A 16,139-nucleotide genomic window follows, 5' to 3' on the forward strand; every position below is an offset into this window, starting at 1 on the left:
CGCGCGCCGACTTCGGCTCAGCGCTCTTTGGGCGCGAGGGAGCGTCGCCGTCACTGACTGCATTCACTTCGGGCGACGCCGAATCGGCGTCGGCGATCAGGCAAACCTGTTCGATTTCATCGTCCTTGAGGCCGCGAAGGAAGTTCTTCCAGGAGAGGCCTGGGAGTCGAGGTATCGACCCTGCCTCGCTAGGTGGGTTTACAAGCTCGAGTGTTCGTCGGCGGCCAGAGGTACCTTCCACATACTCAAGCACGCAGACCGACTCCGTCGGGTGAGCTGTCACTTGGTTCGGGCTCTCGGCGAGGTTTCAGCCGACGCCGCTTCGACTTCCTCTTTCGCCGCCTCGAGTGCGAACTCGAGGATGATGAGTCGCTCTCGCTGGACGAGATGTCACCCCCCTCTAGCGGGAGCCCCTGCTCGACCGCGGTAGTGTTCAGCGGGAGCGCCAACTGCTCGACCACCGGCTCAATTGACGGGAGCCCCTGCTCGACCGCCATCTCGTTCGTCTGCGGGAGCCCTGCTCGACCGCCATCTCATTCGTCTGCGGGAGCCCCTGCTCGACCGCCGTCTCGTACATCTGCGGGAGCCCCTGCTCGACCGCCATTTGGTCTTCATCCCCGCGTCGCCGCGGGACTCGTCAGTTAACAGCACTGCGCAAGCCGTGCAGAGAGGGCCATCGCTCACTCTGTGCACAACGTGCGTCGTGGATGACCGGTCCACGACGGTGACGTGAGGGCCAATCCTTCTGGGCGACCAGGAGGTGCGTGAACACCTCGCTCACATCATAATCACTGCGGCGCTTGACCGACCGGGCCAACCAGTCAATCTCTGGTTGATAGCGCGTCAGACACGACATACCCAGGATGCAGTCAAACGCGTAATTCATCTCAATGACGAGGAAGTCGTCGTTGCTTCGGAAACCGTCGAACGTGTACGGAAGGGTAATCTCGCGCCGCGCGCCGCGGCGTGATTTCCCATCGGCCAACTTGACAGCGACCTCCCCTCTACCTTTGCGGACAGTGATGTCCGACGGGAGTACCGACAAGCACGACGCGCGGAAGAAGTTGTTGGTCGCTCCTGAATCAAGGAGCGCTCGCAGTGGTCGGCGGGCACCGGCGACATGAAGACTGACAATGATCAATCTTGAATCGCTCGGCGTGGTGGTGGCATGAAAGTGTGCATGCAGCACAGGAGGGCTAGGAGGTTGGGTTGCCACCGGGGGACCCGGACCTCCATTCCAGCCAGTAGGGCGCCCCGCACCTACTGACCCTGACCGTTTTTTGGCTGGTCAGAACTCACGGGCTCGGCATCGACATGCGCAAGCACTGGAGCTGGCGCGCGGCACTCCGCCGCGCGATGACCGACCTTCCGACAGCGGAAGCAGGTGAGAGAACGATTGTTCCGAGCACCGCTCCGACGCGCTGCATAACGCTGACGATTGCTCGTCGCATCGATAGCGTCGATGTCCATGGGCTCGGGCGCAGAATCCCGAGCAGAAGCAGGTAGCGCGTGAGCGTATGACGCCGCAACCACGTAGTCCTCGCGTAGGGCGAGGGCGAATGCCTCTTCGAGCGTAGAGGGGTCCGATCTTGTAAGGCAGTAGCGCGTCATGCCTTCGCGCATACCGAACACGAATACATGAACCTGAGAGGCCATATCGATCGGCTTAGACACGATGCACGACGCGAGGTGTCGTGTCTTCTGGACGTAGTCGCGCATAGTCATCGTGCCTTGCCGAAGGGCGAAAGAAGTCTGCCCGAATTCGGGATTCATCTTGCGGCGGCTCGAACGCGAGCCGAAGTTCACTCTGGAGGGTATCCAGAGTGGGGAAGACGTTGGGATCGACAACCAACTTGCCGAGAAGCCCAATCCTTGGCTTTCCCAGACCAGCCGCGAGAGGAGGAAATGGACCTTCGGGGAAGGAGCCCTCGATCAACCTCGAGGCGATGTCGATCTCTCGAAACCAGCGATTCAGCGAAAGTCGATCTTCTCCGGCACCGGAGTAGGTGGACGTCTCTAGCTTCACGACGTCATTCGTGGAGATACGCGAGGGAGTTGACACTCGCCGATTCGCATCGGCGAGCTCGCGTTCCATGAATTCTTGTGCCGCAACGCGCTGCTCGTCGGGCGTCGCTGAGCGCAGCAGCGACGTGACGACGGCTTCTCCGGACACCGCCGCAAGGCGGTGGAGAGCTTCCCACTCGATTCGAGTGAGATGGAGAAAGGCAGCGTGGTCGAGGTCTTGGATCATGTCGAACTTGGTCGTTGGAAGGACTACAAAGTGCTACCAGGTGTAACGGGCCAGGTATTTACTCCGTTACTTGCTTACACTATAGTGTTGAGGAAGCTCGCAATAGGACGACTGAGTCTTAGGTTTAAGGAAAAATCAACTCTGACTTTATTTTAGGACCAAGGCCACAGCCCTGGCCACTCAAATACACGTCATAGTCCAATTGGCTAATAATAGGTGGCTCCCCATATATCAGCCAATGGCATGACAGCATTTCAGCACACGCTAGTCGTGTGCTGATGCACCTACTTTTGTAAAGAAATATACCTACTTATGTAATGGAGGGGCCCATTACAGCTATCGGCTCCCACCTGATATCCAACGTAGTGGTCTGATCTAACATGGAGGACTAATCAGTCCTTCCACCAGTCTATTCGCTGAAAGGCTGAAGGTAACCACTGACTCGTAGACGTTGGCCCGCTTGCGGCTGACTACCCTGACGAGTGGGCGGTACTTGAGGACAAAAGGTACCAAGGTTTGCATTAAAACGATTGAAATAATGGGGCATAATTGGCGAATTTTGATTAGATGTGTTCCAGTGTATTCATCTTTGTTCCGTTGTCGGTACTGGTGACTCACGGCTGAAAAATTGGTTTCGCTTGCTTAAATACTAAGAAGGCAATAAACTACTACTTAAATACGTAGTTTCATTTTTTCATTTTACAAAAAGAAAAATAAGCAAGCTTTAGCGGTCTCCACTCCAGCAGTAGCGTGATCACTAACTCCAGTTCAGGCGTTCCCCACGTTGAACGCTTCAAGTGCCGAGGGCGAATGAGTAATGTTCAGTTTTATTAGTGAAAAAGTGTGAATGGCATGCACATTGTGTTCCAAACCTGCTTGTATTTTACAATTGACATGCATTGGTTGCTTTGCCTCGGAGCTTTGCGGGCATCAGAACAGTGCTTATCGCAGTGTTTCTTACCCTTTGATATATTCCAATAAACCCGAAATCACTGGGTGGGTAGGTCGTTTAATAAACCCAAACCCCAAAGAATCCAAATTCCATTTTGTGAACACTGTTCCCCACAACGATGAGGGCTAAGCAGTTTGTCGAGTTCGGGTGTGTTGCAGTCCGTGTTTCGCCCTCATTACTCACATGTCACTAATGTCCCTTATCTACCAACAGCAAGAAGATCATTGCGGTCGGGAAGAACTATGAGGCACACGCGCGCGAAATGGGCGCAGCCTCGGCCCCGAAAGACCCTGTGCTTTTTCTCAAGCCCACCCCCAGGTAAAAACGATTAGTCGACCACGATCAGTGCTATGACATCATACTAAACATTTTTGTGGTGACCGATCAGCTACGTGCGCAACGGCGGCAGTGTGCTGCTACCCCCTGGAGTTGGGGTGGTGCATCAACGAAGTGGAGCTCGGCGCACGTTTTCCGCTTTTTCTTAGATTGTATTGTACCTCAAGTACTTCGGCCTTATCATGACTAGGACATGGGTGACTTTGTACTGTAGGTGGTGATCGGCAAGGGCGGAAAAGATATTGCCGAGAGCACCAGCATGGACCACATCGCCGGCTACGTACGCCCAGTTACGACACGCGAATGGAGGGAGATCGACTGACTTGCGATTTATTTGATCACTACCAGGCGTTGGCGATCGACATGACGGCGCGCAACCTGCAGGCCAAAGCCAAGAAAGCGGGACTGCCATGGGCCCACGCTAAGGGCCTCGACACCTTCACGCCAATCAGCGACTTCATCCCGAAGTCTGCGGTGCCTTCGCCCCATGATCTCAATCTGTGGCTGAAGGTGGGCGACGAGCTGCGTCAGAACGGCTACACTGGTGACATGGTGCATAACATCCCTTTCTTGATCTCTTACGTGAGCCGCATCATGACGCTGGAAGAAGGAGACCTACTCATCACGGGCACCCCGGAAGGAGTTGGCCCAGCAGCGTACGATTCTGCATTTGGAGAATTTGTTGTATTTTGTTTGTTATCATTTATGACCTTGCTGCGTTCAGGTGCTTACGGCTGGTATCACCGGATTGACGGACGTGCGATTCCGTGTGGAAACGCGTGTGTACCAAGCTTAGTTTTGTTTGGACATCTACCTAACGATGCAGCATCGAAAAATTCTTACCTTCAGTCAAATTTGCGCATGTTATCCGTGTTTTAATGTCAAGGATAAGCAGTTTTAACGTTGCTTAATGAAGAGATTGTGGAAATTCTGTGTGAAATGCATATGTGAAAGTCATACGGACATGCCAGCCGCGGTAGAGTGCCTGGATGCGCAATGCCGCCGCATCATGACAAAGGTTGCTAACAGCAGATTGAGCGTAGGACCGGACCTCGGAGCGATTTGAAGACGCTCGTATCAGCTGCATCAACGCACCCAATACTCCGCTCTCCACTAGCCTTGAGTGTGCTACGTGCAGCTCCGATATGGCTGCCAAAGCTCGAGTGGCCTCAATTAGTAAGGCTTCACTTACACCTTTATCGCTGCTATGACCAACTGTATGGGCTCGATTCAACGGACTCACGTATTTTACAAGCACAGGCAAGAGCCCAACATCCACGAGCTTCAACACATTTTCTGGTCGTTCGGCGAAGTTGGCGATAATCTGAGTTACATGGAGTCGCGTGGGAGCGAGTGGATGAAAGGCGAACTGTCCCAATGCTGTCAGTAATGCAGGCTTACACAGCGCTAGTCGGGACGTAGCGTCGCGCGTGAGTTGTGCTAGAGCACTCAAAGCATCCACTTTCATACCAAAATCGTCAGCAGCCAGAATACCAAACAAACACTTGACTACACCACGCGCCTGCAGTTCGATGTACTGTCGAAAGTTGCGCTCGGAATTTTGTCTTAACACTGGGGGAGAAGCCGGTCGACTCAGAGACGTGCCATCTTCGAGCTGGTTGGATTCTTTGAGTTGCATGCGCTCAGTGGATATCAAGAGTGAGAGAAGATTGATAACAGCACGGCGAACACGCTTATCAGACGAGGCGTACAGCTTTTGCACTGTAATGTGATCGAGCACTTTGGATTGAATCACATGTTCTCGGTTAGCGTTGTTGCGAGCCATAGCGCAGAAGATTCCAAGTGTTGCACGAACAATAACCGTAGCTTCTGAGGTTGGCCAAATAGATGCCGAGCGTGTACGAGGGCGAGTAGACGAAGCCGAACGTGGTCGCAAATGTGACGCGTTAGACTGACCTGAGATCACTGCTGCAGTACGTGGACGTTTGACTTTTGCATCACCGACTAGTACGTCATTGGAAGAGAAGCACAACTGGACAAGCCGCGTCATCTGTTGAAATTCAATGAATCTGGCGCCAGGATTCAGGAGATGCGCCGACCAGCTGGAGGTCTCGGATGGCGTGCGAGGGTAAGTATAGGAAGGATAAATGACGGAACGGTCACTCACTAATCTCACTTTCCATTCTGCTTCCTACTACGCACCTTTACCTTTCAACAGGTTTTGAGCCCAGATGCCAACGGAGACCGACCGCGCAAGGGCCGCCTCCGTCGATGGAGCGGAGAGCACCGCCGACGCCCGCGCAAGGGGAGACGGCGACCAGGATGTCGCCGCAGCGGCGACCACGGAACAGGACGAGGCGTCGGAGCTGCTGAGGCTGCTCCGCGGCGTCGCCGGCCGACTGGATAAGCTGGAGGAGTCCCAGGTGAAGCTCGAGAAGCGCCTTGAGACGCCCAAACAAGACCCGAAGCTCATGGTGGACACGAGCCCCTTCGCGTCGGCCCTGGGACGCGGGTCGAGGATGCACATCGACTCATTGAGCGGCACGCCGCAGACGCAGGCCCCTCGCCGGCCGACAGTTCACCCGCAGTATTTCGGGCTGCGACACGCGGATGTCGGGGTCCACGAGACGGGCATGTCTGAGCTGCAAAGGCTCTTCGCGGAGGAGCACGCCGCCCAGGCTAATCAAGAAGCACAGCAACCGCCTGCGGCGCCGGTACCAGCTCAAGCACAAGCCACGCCTGTGCAGAATCAGCGGTTGGGCGTTCCGATACCCGGACGCCCGTCAAAAGAAGCTTGCGATCCGCCCGTTCGACGGCAAGGAGCTGTACGTCGGGCTGGGCTCCGGCTTCCTGGACTGGGGCAGAAGATTCGAGCGGCAGGTGGCGCTCGGGCAGTCGGCGTGCGGCTTCGCGTGGTCTGAGGACGTGAAAGTAGACCTTCTCGGCCACTACCTGTCGGGTACGGCCGAGAGGTACTACAACAAGCAGGTGGACATGTGGTGGAACCAGTTGCTCACGTTGCAGTACGTCATGGAACGGATGTTGGACGCGTTCAAGACAAACATTACACCCGCCCAAGCCATGAAGCTGTTCACGGCGCCGAAGGACACCAAGAGATCGTAACCCGAGCACTACATGTACCTCGTGGCCATCTCCGAGGCCACGGGGGGCGGCGCCGACTACTTGGTGCTATACAACATCGTTCAGTACGCCTCCGCAGAACTACGTATGGTGTTGATGGCCAAGGTGGACCAGTCGCGTACCGATTTCCTGCAGCACGCCGAGGAGCTCGCACACTTCGCGCAGTCGTGGGAGACCGACGCGACCAAGCAGAAGTCGCTGGGCCGCGAGACGGTCAACGTGGTGAAGGACCACACCAAACAGCGCAAGGAGACACGGAGCTGCCACGAGTGTGGCCGTGTCGGACATCTACGGGCAGCGTGTCCAGACCTCAAGAAGCCAGGGGACATCACGCTGGCCGTCGGCGAGCACACCAGCGACACTACCGACCTGTGGATCCTAGACAGTGGTTCTAGTCGTCACCTCGTGAATGATGAGTCGTTCCTCGAGGACGTGGAGGAGTGCAGCGACGAGTGCGTGCAACCCAACGGTGAGCCGTTACACATCACCAAGCGCGGCAATGTGCTGCTGTGCGTCACAGCGTGCGGTGAGGAGCAAATGGTGGAGCTCACTAACGTCTACTTTGCGAAGGGCGTGGTGCACAACCTGATCTCCTACGGGATGATCGACAAGCGAGGCTTCGAGCTGACTCACCGTGCCGGAAGACGCGTCGTAGCGGCCAAGAACGGCGGACGCGTGGCGTTTGACGTCGAGATGCGGAGCAACGTCTTGGTCGTGCCTGCCGTGGTGGAGCCGAGGCGCGAGCTGCCATCGAACGTGATCATGGCTGCTTTAAGCCGGGAGCTCACGGAGTCTGCAGAGGTGCCGAGGGACGTGCAGCAGGGCACACTGCTGGATTTTCACAAGCGTCTGGCCCACCTCAACTACGACGCGGTGGAGCTGCTTGCCAAGGACCCGAGCTCGGGCATCCACCTGACCGACCGCAAGCGCGTCAATTGCCTCACGTGCGCCGAGGGCAAGCAAACGAAGAACCGACGGTCCAAGAAGGACACCGGCACACACTCACCCATCGATAGGGTGGGTGGGGTCATCTGCTCGGGCCGATGACACCCAAGGATCGGTTGGGCAACCGCTACATGATCAACTTCATCGACATTAAGTCCAACTACTGCCGCGTGTTCCTGGCGCGTACCAAGGACGCCGCGGCCAAGCTCTTCGAACACTTCCTCGTTTACTTCGAGAAGGCGTTCAACTGCAAAATCCACATTCTCCGCACCGACTCTGGGGGCGAGTACGAGAACGTGGACTTGTTCTGCAAGCGAACGGGCGTGACCAGGCAGCGCAGCGAGGCTCGCAACCAGTCAAGCAACGGCAAGGCGGAGCGCATGCACCGAACCATCATGAACATGGCGCGGTGCATGATCTTCGCCTGCGGGCTCCCGCTGAGGTTCTGGGGTGATGCGGTTCAGTACGCCGCGTACATCCTGAACCGCGCCCCGACCAACTCCAACCCAGGGCGTGCGTCACCGCTGAAGGAACTGACGGGCAAGACACCACCGCTCGGCGAGATCGTGGTGCTCGGGTCGCCGTGCACTGTGTACCGGGATCCACGCAAAAAGAACTTCGCGCAACGCGCACAGACGGCTATGATTGTGGGCATCGGCGAGGAGACCAAGGGCTATCGGGTCTACTTGCCCAAGGACCACGTGGTGGTCACGACGCAGCACGTCAAGAACATTGAGACGCTCGACAAGAAGCAGAACCTTCAGGTGCAGCGGCTGTACCTTCAGGCCGGCGAGACGCTCGAAGGCAGCGAGCCGGCGGACAACGGAGCTCAAGCGCTGGAGGCTGGGGCCCCAAACGTGAAGGGCAAGAAGAAGCGCACGTCGACCAAGAAGAAGAAGTCGTGGTCGCGCGAGCGCCACGTGACGCGCTCCGTGGCCAAGAATGCCAGAGTCACGGCGAACGAGACCGCGCAGTCACAGGAGACTACGCGCAACGTCGTGAACAGCGTGGTCGAGTACGACCCGAAGTCGTACCAGGAGGCAATGCGCAGAAAGCACAAGGACAAGTGGCTCGCTGCGATGGCTGACGAGCTACACGCGCTCGAGGGCAACGGCGTATGGCGCATCGTGCGCAAGCCCGAGGGCTGCCATGTGCTAAATACCAAGTGGGTCTTCAAGACCAAAGTGGACGCGGAGGGCGCCATCGAGCGACTGAAGGCGCGCCTCGTCGCCTGCGGGAACGAGCAACAGTTCGGGATCGACTACAGCGTGACATTCTCTGCTCTCATCGAGATGAGCAGCGTGAAGCTGATCTTCGTGCTCGCCAGGAAGTGGCGCGTCCCCGCAAAGCATGGCGACGTGCCAAACGCCTACGTGAAGGCGGTGAAGGAACCTGAGCTCGACATATACCTGCGCATCCCGCGCGGAATGGTGGTCCCGAAGGAGCTAAGGTGCTTGCTTGGCGTGTCCAGCGACAACGAGCTGGTACTGGAGTTGAAGAAGACGTTGTACGGCCTCAAGCAAGCCGGACGCCTCTGGAATCAGCTCCTTCACCAGACGCTAACGGACATCGGCTTCTCGCAGAGCCTTACGGACATGTGCGTTTACTATAGATCCTGCGAAGGCACCCTGCTGGTGGTTGGCGTATATGTCGACGACCTCCTGGTCACGGGCACGCAGCAGAAGGCCGTCGACGCCTTCTTCAGCGAGCTCAGCATGCTCGCGATCAAGGACTTGGGCCCCGCCAACAAGTTCCTGGGCATTCGCGTGGTATCTGACGAGGAGACGGGCTATGATCTGGACCAAGAGCTCGCGATCAAGGAGATGCTGCGCGAGCACGGTATGTCGTCCGTGCACGGCGTGCGCACGCCCATTGGGGCGGAGTCCAACGACGTCGACGAGACCGCGGACGTACTACCTCTCACTGGTGGCGACAACGAGATCACGATCCGCAAGTTTCAATCCCTCGTGGGCAGCCTCATGTGGGTGGCGCGGTGCACGCGCCCCGACATCGCGTACGCAGTCCACAAGGTGTCACGCCGCACACACAGCCCCACGATGTCGGACTGGAAGCTTGGGAAGCGGATCGCGCGATATCTCGCGGGCTCGATGACCTTGCGGTTGAGCATGAAGGGCAATTGCCCGTTGGAGGAGCCGCTGAACGTTGTCGCGTACAGCGACGCGGACTTCGCTGCCGACAAGTCCGACAGGAAGTCCGTCACGGGCGGATTGCTCTCTGTCGACGGGATGCCCGTGTCCTGGGTCTGCCGAAAGCAAACTGGAGTCAGCCTCTCCACCATGGAGGCGGAGTTTACGGCAGCGTCGGTGATGGCCACCGAGTTGCTGGGGATGCGCGAGTTGCTCAATGAGCTGGGCGTCGCGTTCAACAGCCCGATGTCGTTGCGTGTCGACAATCAGGCTGCGCTCAAGCAGCTCGACGGCGAAGGATCATCCTCCAAGGCCAAACACATCGACGTCAGAATGAAGTTCGTGAGCTCCTACACGAAGAACGGCGTGCTGAAGCCGGAGTACCTGCAGAGTGAGGAGATGCCTGCGGACATCCTCACAAAGGCTCTGGAGGCGTCAAGACTAGCGGAGTTGCGGACAGTCGTCGGCCTGCACTAAGGAGTGCAGCAGACCAACGCTGGCGGCGAGGAGGAGTGTTGAAATTCAATGAATCTGGCGCCAGGATTCAGGAGATGCGCCGACCAGCTGGAGGTCTCGGATGGCGTGCGAGGGTAAGTATAGGAAGGATAAATGACGGAACGGTCACTCACTAATCACTTTCCATTCTGCTTCCTACTACGCACCTTTACCTTTCAACATCATCGCTTCAGCTTGCACGAGAGCTTCGTGGTTAACGTCGTCCTTTGCGACCTCGTCAAGAATGGCAATCACCAGCAGGCTTACTTGAAGCGATGGTCTAGTCGTTGAGTATGACGATCCACGACCAAGTACACTGAGAACACAGGGAAGAAGTCCATTCGAAGCAAACTGACGAGAATTTTCTACCTCAGAGAGCAATAAATGTACGAAACTCAACAACCCCCGACGAAAAACAGTGTCTTTTTCCAAGAACGGATCACGCAGTAACCGCTAGAGCGTCGCAAAGTGGCCGGAATAATAGAAGAGCACCCTGTTTTCGCACGAAGCAGCAAGTTGGTGAAGGATAGAAGCAGCCAGCGTTCGAGTACCGGTATCACCTGCACGACCTCTTGCAGTCTGTGGCGCACCACTACCGGAACAGCACTTTATTATGAAAGCGAAGCCTTCACGTTTGACAACAGCGTCCCGCCACTCGTCGGCTTTTACCAGGCGTGCAACGATCTCGAATCCTGCCAGTCGCAGCTTTTGATCTGTTGCGGCATGCATCAAGGAGAAGATACAGTCGATGCCACCTGGTGCTTGAAGAAGTTTCGTCTTGATAGAGGACAAACGCACAAGAGCAGCCAACGCTTGCGCGCAGTCGAGTAAATTTCCCGGGTCCTCTCGATCTACTGGTGAGCTCAACATGGTAATAATCGCACCGAGCGCACCAACTTCGTCTAGAAGATTGAGATTCGCGGCTACACGAAGAGCAACGCGTGGTTAACCAAGCGCTCAAATGTAAGAGAGGTGTGCATTTCGACCTACTGTTGCGACACAGAGAAGAAATTGCAGCAGCGGCATCACGTCGGACCTCCACAAAAGGTGACCAGTAAATGATTTCAATCAGGGGACTCACATCGTTATCTTCAACGTCTTGACGCCGCAGACACTTAAGGTTTAGTGCACTGTGAAGCGAGTCTCGACGACGATCGCTATGCGTTGGATTCAGTTCCACCTCGCGTGCAAGTAGGTGCTGTCTCTTTGGGTCACCTCGAAGAAAAACGGGAGAACTCGCATCGCTAACTCTTTCTGGTAGCTCAGGTTTAGCAGCAGGTTGGTGTCCGCCGCTGCTATGATGAAGTCGCGCAGGATATGAGATTCTACGGTGTAATGGAGGCCTCATGGCCCGCTGCTCTTCTTTCATTGTCATCAATGGTCCCAATTTCTGCCCCTCGTTGAGCTTTCGACTGCAATTTGATTCCTTTCTACTATCTCTGCGCTCCGCGCTGGTTTGAGCCGCGACTGTGGCGATGACAGCTGGAAATTGTTCCCGAGGGTCTTGTGGTGCTGCCCGACCTGTTGAAACATTAGATAAATGCTTGGCATCTGCTGTAGCGGGGCGCTCATTCCAGTTGGATGTCGTTAAAGTAGTAGTTGGGGAAAAGTCTGTCGGGGCCGCGTTCCATCGCCTCTTGGAGACAGTGGCTGATACGCTTCCCGGTCGCGAACACAATGGTGCTCGTGGTTTAGACGTCAGCACGGGTGTCGGCTTCGCACGCCATCAGTGGCATCGCCACAAACTGAGCCCACCTAATTTTTCCCGCCTACCAAAGTACTACAGTACTGCACCCCGTTTTCGCGCCCTTGGACATTTGATAAACTTCCGGATGTGATGATCCTAAATCCAAATCAACTATTGTTTGTAAGCTAAAATCTGATTTATTTGCAAATCCAATATGGTTCACCCCCGCGAAAACGGGGTGCAGTACTGTACTACGTAGTACTACAGTTTTGCCCGGGTTGGTGACTCCAAGAAGCGTATATTGACCAATCATAATACAGGATTTGAGGCTATTTTGGTGTGCGCCACGTCTCTTGGTTTCCAAGAGATCTTACCCATGCTGTTTCCTTCCAAGAGATTTCTTGAAAAGGCGAACCTCCATCTGGAATAAATTCTAAAAGAGGGTAATGATGGTGTTTTGTCCAATGCGGTTGTCGGATCTGGCTTGGAAACAGGCTTGTATCCAACAATTATCACTGGTCGACCGCATCGAGGGCGCTTTTTTTGTGTAGCTGGAGGCTGATCCTTGTATGTTAGAATAACATAAGTAATGAGCGTACAAATTGATTTTGTAGCTTGCCCTCTACCTGTTTTAGCCAATAGTATGTTTCTATTCTAACTTTATATCTAATATTTTATGACACATATATATTCGAATATAAAGTTTTATGATTTAGACTTGAATAAAATAAAGAACAGTCACAGCTGTGTTTTGAAACAACAACTGCACTGAAACGTATACAAATAGATTATGTAGAGCTAGAGCTTTCGATTGGTGTATTTTAAATGCCAGGGTAAAAAAAGCGTCGTCGATGCTGTCGACCACTGTAAATGTAGTTTCAACTATTCAAAATAAAAGTGTCGGCGTTGGATGCAAAATTTGCATCACTTTTATTTTGGGTAGTTGAAATTTATGTAGATTTGCCCATACAACGGTGTACCACTGTTTGAGTTTGCAATCAAAGTTGACTTTTTGGCAAGTGGCTAGATACATATTACTTACATACCGTAGCTCATGTCTTGGCAGCATTGGTGAAGTCGCGCGCATGTAGCTCCATCTGGAGCACGAGCTGCTGTCATCTCGTCAATGTGTACGTACAAAATAAACGTTAACCTTTTAACAGTGCACAGTATGCCCACGAGGTGGCGCGAGATCGTCGCCATACGTGGAAGTTGTTTATTACCATGGCTTTCAGAGTATTTAGCGTGTAGGAGCAGCATTCATTGAGGTGCTCTTCCAGAGCCTGCTTGATCTGCGGCGTCGTCTTCGTCGTCCGCGCGCCACCACGAGGCAGATCCTCGACACGGCCGCTATTCACAAGGTACTGAGCTGTCGCACGCGGGAAGCCGTTGCGACGTGCTACAGCACGCCAATCATGTGCGACATTGTGAGCTTCCAGAACGCGACGACGTTATTCCGGTGAGTGCTGCTTGAAGCACTGCGCGGGAGATGTCGAACTGCTGAGCGCTTGAGAAGTGCTCGTATCTGCTGGTCCTGGAGACTTTCGCGCCCAAAAACAATCAGCCAAGTTTGATTAAGAAATAGTCAACTTTTCCAAACTCAAACAGTGGTACACCGTTAGTTTGTGCAAATCTACATAAATTTCAACTATCAAAATAAAAGTGTGAACTTTGGATGCAAATGAGGCCAACATTGGCCGGGCAAAGGTGAAGAATAACATTAAAGTGTGGGCGCGGATCCGGGACAAGTGCCCAGACCTCAGAGTAGTGGACAGCATCGGGCCTAGATTTCAGGTCGGAGTGCTGGAGATATCGGATTGAACGATTTGAGTGGCAAAGATCTCAGATCTGAAGACGTTTGGAGGAAAGAACATGGATGACGAAGATTAAACGGCAAGATGACAAAATCTGTCCAGAAGAGCTATCGTAACGACTATTGTTGGAGATCTTCTGGAAAGAAGGAACGGTGGAGTAAAATCGACGATCGGAGCTGTCTACTTGAACTTGCGGTGTTTCCAGATCACGAGGCTGTGGTGGACGATCTGCAAGATCCATCCACCCTGATGTTGTGCAACTTACGCGCCAACCGTAGAACCTGATTTGCAGGATGACGGGATTGATCGTGTGGTGTAGCGGAATCAGCAAAATCTGCGAGATTGCTGGATCCAACTTACCAACTGCGCCCAGACACCGACTAACGGAGGGGGCCCCCGATGATCCGTGATCTGCTGAACTTTCCTCACCTTGTGTACCCGTCGGTAGGGCGCGATCTTGCTCTCTCGGTAACATCCGAAGAGTTCAAGTGGTGAAGCTTGAGTGTCTTGGCGAGACGTGGGGATGGGTGGAGCAGCAGTGATAAAATCTTCACTCTGCGCCCGTGGATGGTTCCGAATCCTAAGCGAATATTCGAGCTTAAGTGGATCCAGGGCCTAGATCGTGGATGTGGCCGTATGGTTGCCTTGCGGGTGTGTTCCCTTGCCTTTGTAGTTTCCTTTGCGTCGTACTTGCCGCCTCCTGTGACGGGATCTTGAGAGTTGAGAACCTCTAGGGTGTAACCGACCAAGTAGTAAATTCGGTTAACCGGTCGGATCTGCACAAGTAAAGGAAAAGCTCACTAGGTTGTAGGATCTGGCCAATGTATTATCCAGTTATCACTACCAACACTAGATTCGCAATTCTCCACCTTCTCCGAGCTCGTACGGCCAATGTAGCCCCGATTCTTGAGGGCAGGAAGGCACTTGCGTGTTACTGTGCAAATAGAAGTATGTATTGATACTTAAGCCTATACCTGCCTGGATTCCTACCTTCTATGTATTTTACCTGCTAAATTTCTTACCAAGCTCGGCTGCATGTCCTTTCTTCCCTTGACCCATCATCCCAGCTGTATTATCCTCAGATCCACCGGATCCATGGCGTAATCATTATTGTCACCCTATTATGCGTACACTCATCCGGATCCAGGTCACTTTGATCCTCCTCACTGTAAGTGTACACTCGTCATGGATCTGAGCTCTCCAATCATCCAACATCGTCTTGCGACCGTCTGTGATCTCCATTGTCCCACGAAAGCTCGAGATCCACTGCATCCTGATTACAGGTCACTCCGTGTGGGATCCTCACCCCTTTGGATCCGGACTCGGAAGTATGAGATCTGGGACACCTCGCGGTGGATCTTGCCTCCTCGTTAATCGTGGATACTAGATCCACCTTCAGATGACACCTACCATCATTCCTTCATAGGATCCACACTCGATCCACCCGTACATAGTATATCCCATACCCACCTAAGTGAACTCAGGTAAGGGTGGATCCGAGTTATTCCTTGGTGGATATTTCCTTCCCATACGTCACCCATACCAGATCCATCGTCGGCTCATACGGGATGCTGCTCGTCATGGCTAATCCACCTCAGGCAACGTGCACCCGCGCCTGGCGATCCACTTGAGATTGTCACTGATTCGGGATAGTGACCCCTTGTTAGGTCCATCTCTTATTTTTGAGAAAGCACTTCACCACAATTGCCTCCTGTACGTGGTCGGCGCTGCACAACAGCGCTCACGACGTACACTCCCAGCGTCCCCAACAGCTCCCTCCTCTACGTGACACATGTCTCCCACCAAGCGTACCAGCAAATCGCCGGGCAAGGGCTCATCCACCACTCCACCGGTCAGCCCCTCCTCTATGTCACCCACCGATCTGCGGGCTTTAGCCCAAGCTCTTTCCGATCGGGTGCGAGCCTTGACGGCGGAGCTCCAGACGGCCCAAGATGCTCGGGACCAAGCTCAACGCGCCGAGGCGGCGGCTCAGCAGGCTTATCTATCCCTATCCACGCCTTCGCACGCCACCCAACGCCAAACTTTGCGAGGCCAGGTCCATGACCAGGCGATGGAGATCCAAGGGTGGGAGCACCGTGCGGCCTCTCGCTCGCAGGATCTGCGACTCTTGTTGGCCGATCAAGCAGTCGAGATCCGTGACTTGACTGGACGGCTGGATCGCGCCTCCCGTCAACGGGATGGCATGAGAGACGACAACGACCATCTCTTTGGGGGGGGGGGGGGTCGCTGGATCCGAGATCCACCAGCTCCAATCCCGAATCCACGACCTCGAGCGGGATCTGGAAGATTCCCAGACTGCTAGCGCGGCCGCGGACGAGAGCTTGGATCGGCTCCACGACGAGTTGCGCCTGACTCAAGAGGAGGTGGTAACCAACGACTATGTGGGATC

General features: G+C 54.7%; 2 protein-coding genes across 2 annotated transcripts; both read left to right on the forward strand.

The window, feature by feature from the left end:
• Window positions 1–3,321: 3,321 nt before the first annotated feature.
• PITG_17471 (fumarylacetoacetate (FAA) hydrolase, putative) lies at window positions 3,322–4,929 on the forward strand (the record flags this gene model as incomplete). Its single annotated transcript, XM_002896650.1, has 6 exons — window positions 3,322–3,350; window positions 3,417–3,521; window positions 3,592–3,640; window positions 3,754–3,819; window positions 3,888–4,195; window positions 4,800–4,929. The coding sequence occupies 6 exons, from the start codon at window positions 3,322–3,324 to the stop codon at window positions 4,927–4,929; spliced, it is 687 nt and encodes a 228-aa protein (XP_002896696.1).
• An 802-nt stretch (window positions 4,930–5,731) lies between these two features.
• Window positions 5,732–6,421, forward strand: PITG_17472 (uncharacterized protein; the record flags this gene model as incomplete). Its single annotated transcript, XM_002896651.1, has 1 exon — window positions 5,732–6,421. One exon carries the CDS (start codon window positions 5,732–5,734, stop codon window positions 6,419–6,421), a length of 690 nt encoding a protein of 229 aa, XP_002896697.1.
• Between the last annotated feature and the right edge of the window lie 9,718 nt (window positions 6,422–16,139).

Source organism: Phytophthora infestans, genomic scaffold (assembly GCF_000142945.1).
Source record: "Phytophthora infestans T30-4 supercont1.55 genomic scaffold, whole genome shotgun sequence".
Taxonomy (NCBI): Eukaryota; Oomycota; class Peronosporomycetes; order Peronosporales; family Peronosporaceae; genus Phytophthora; species Phytophthora infestans.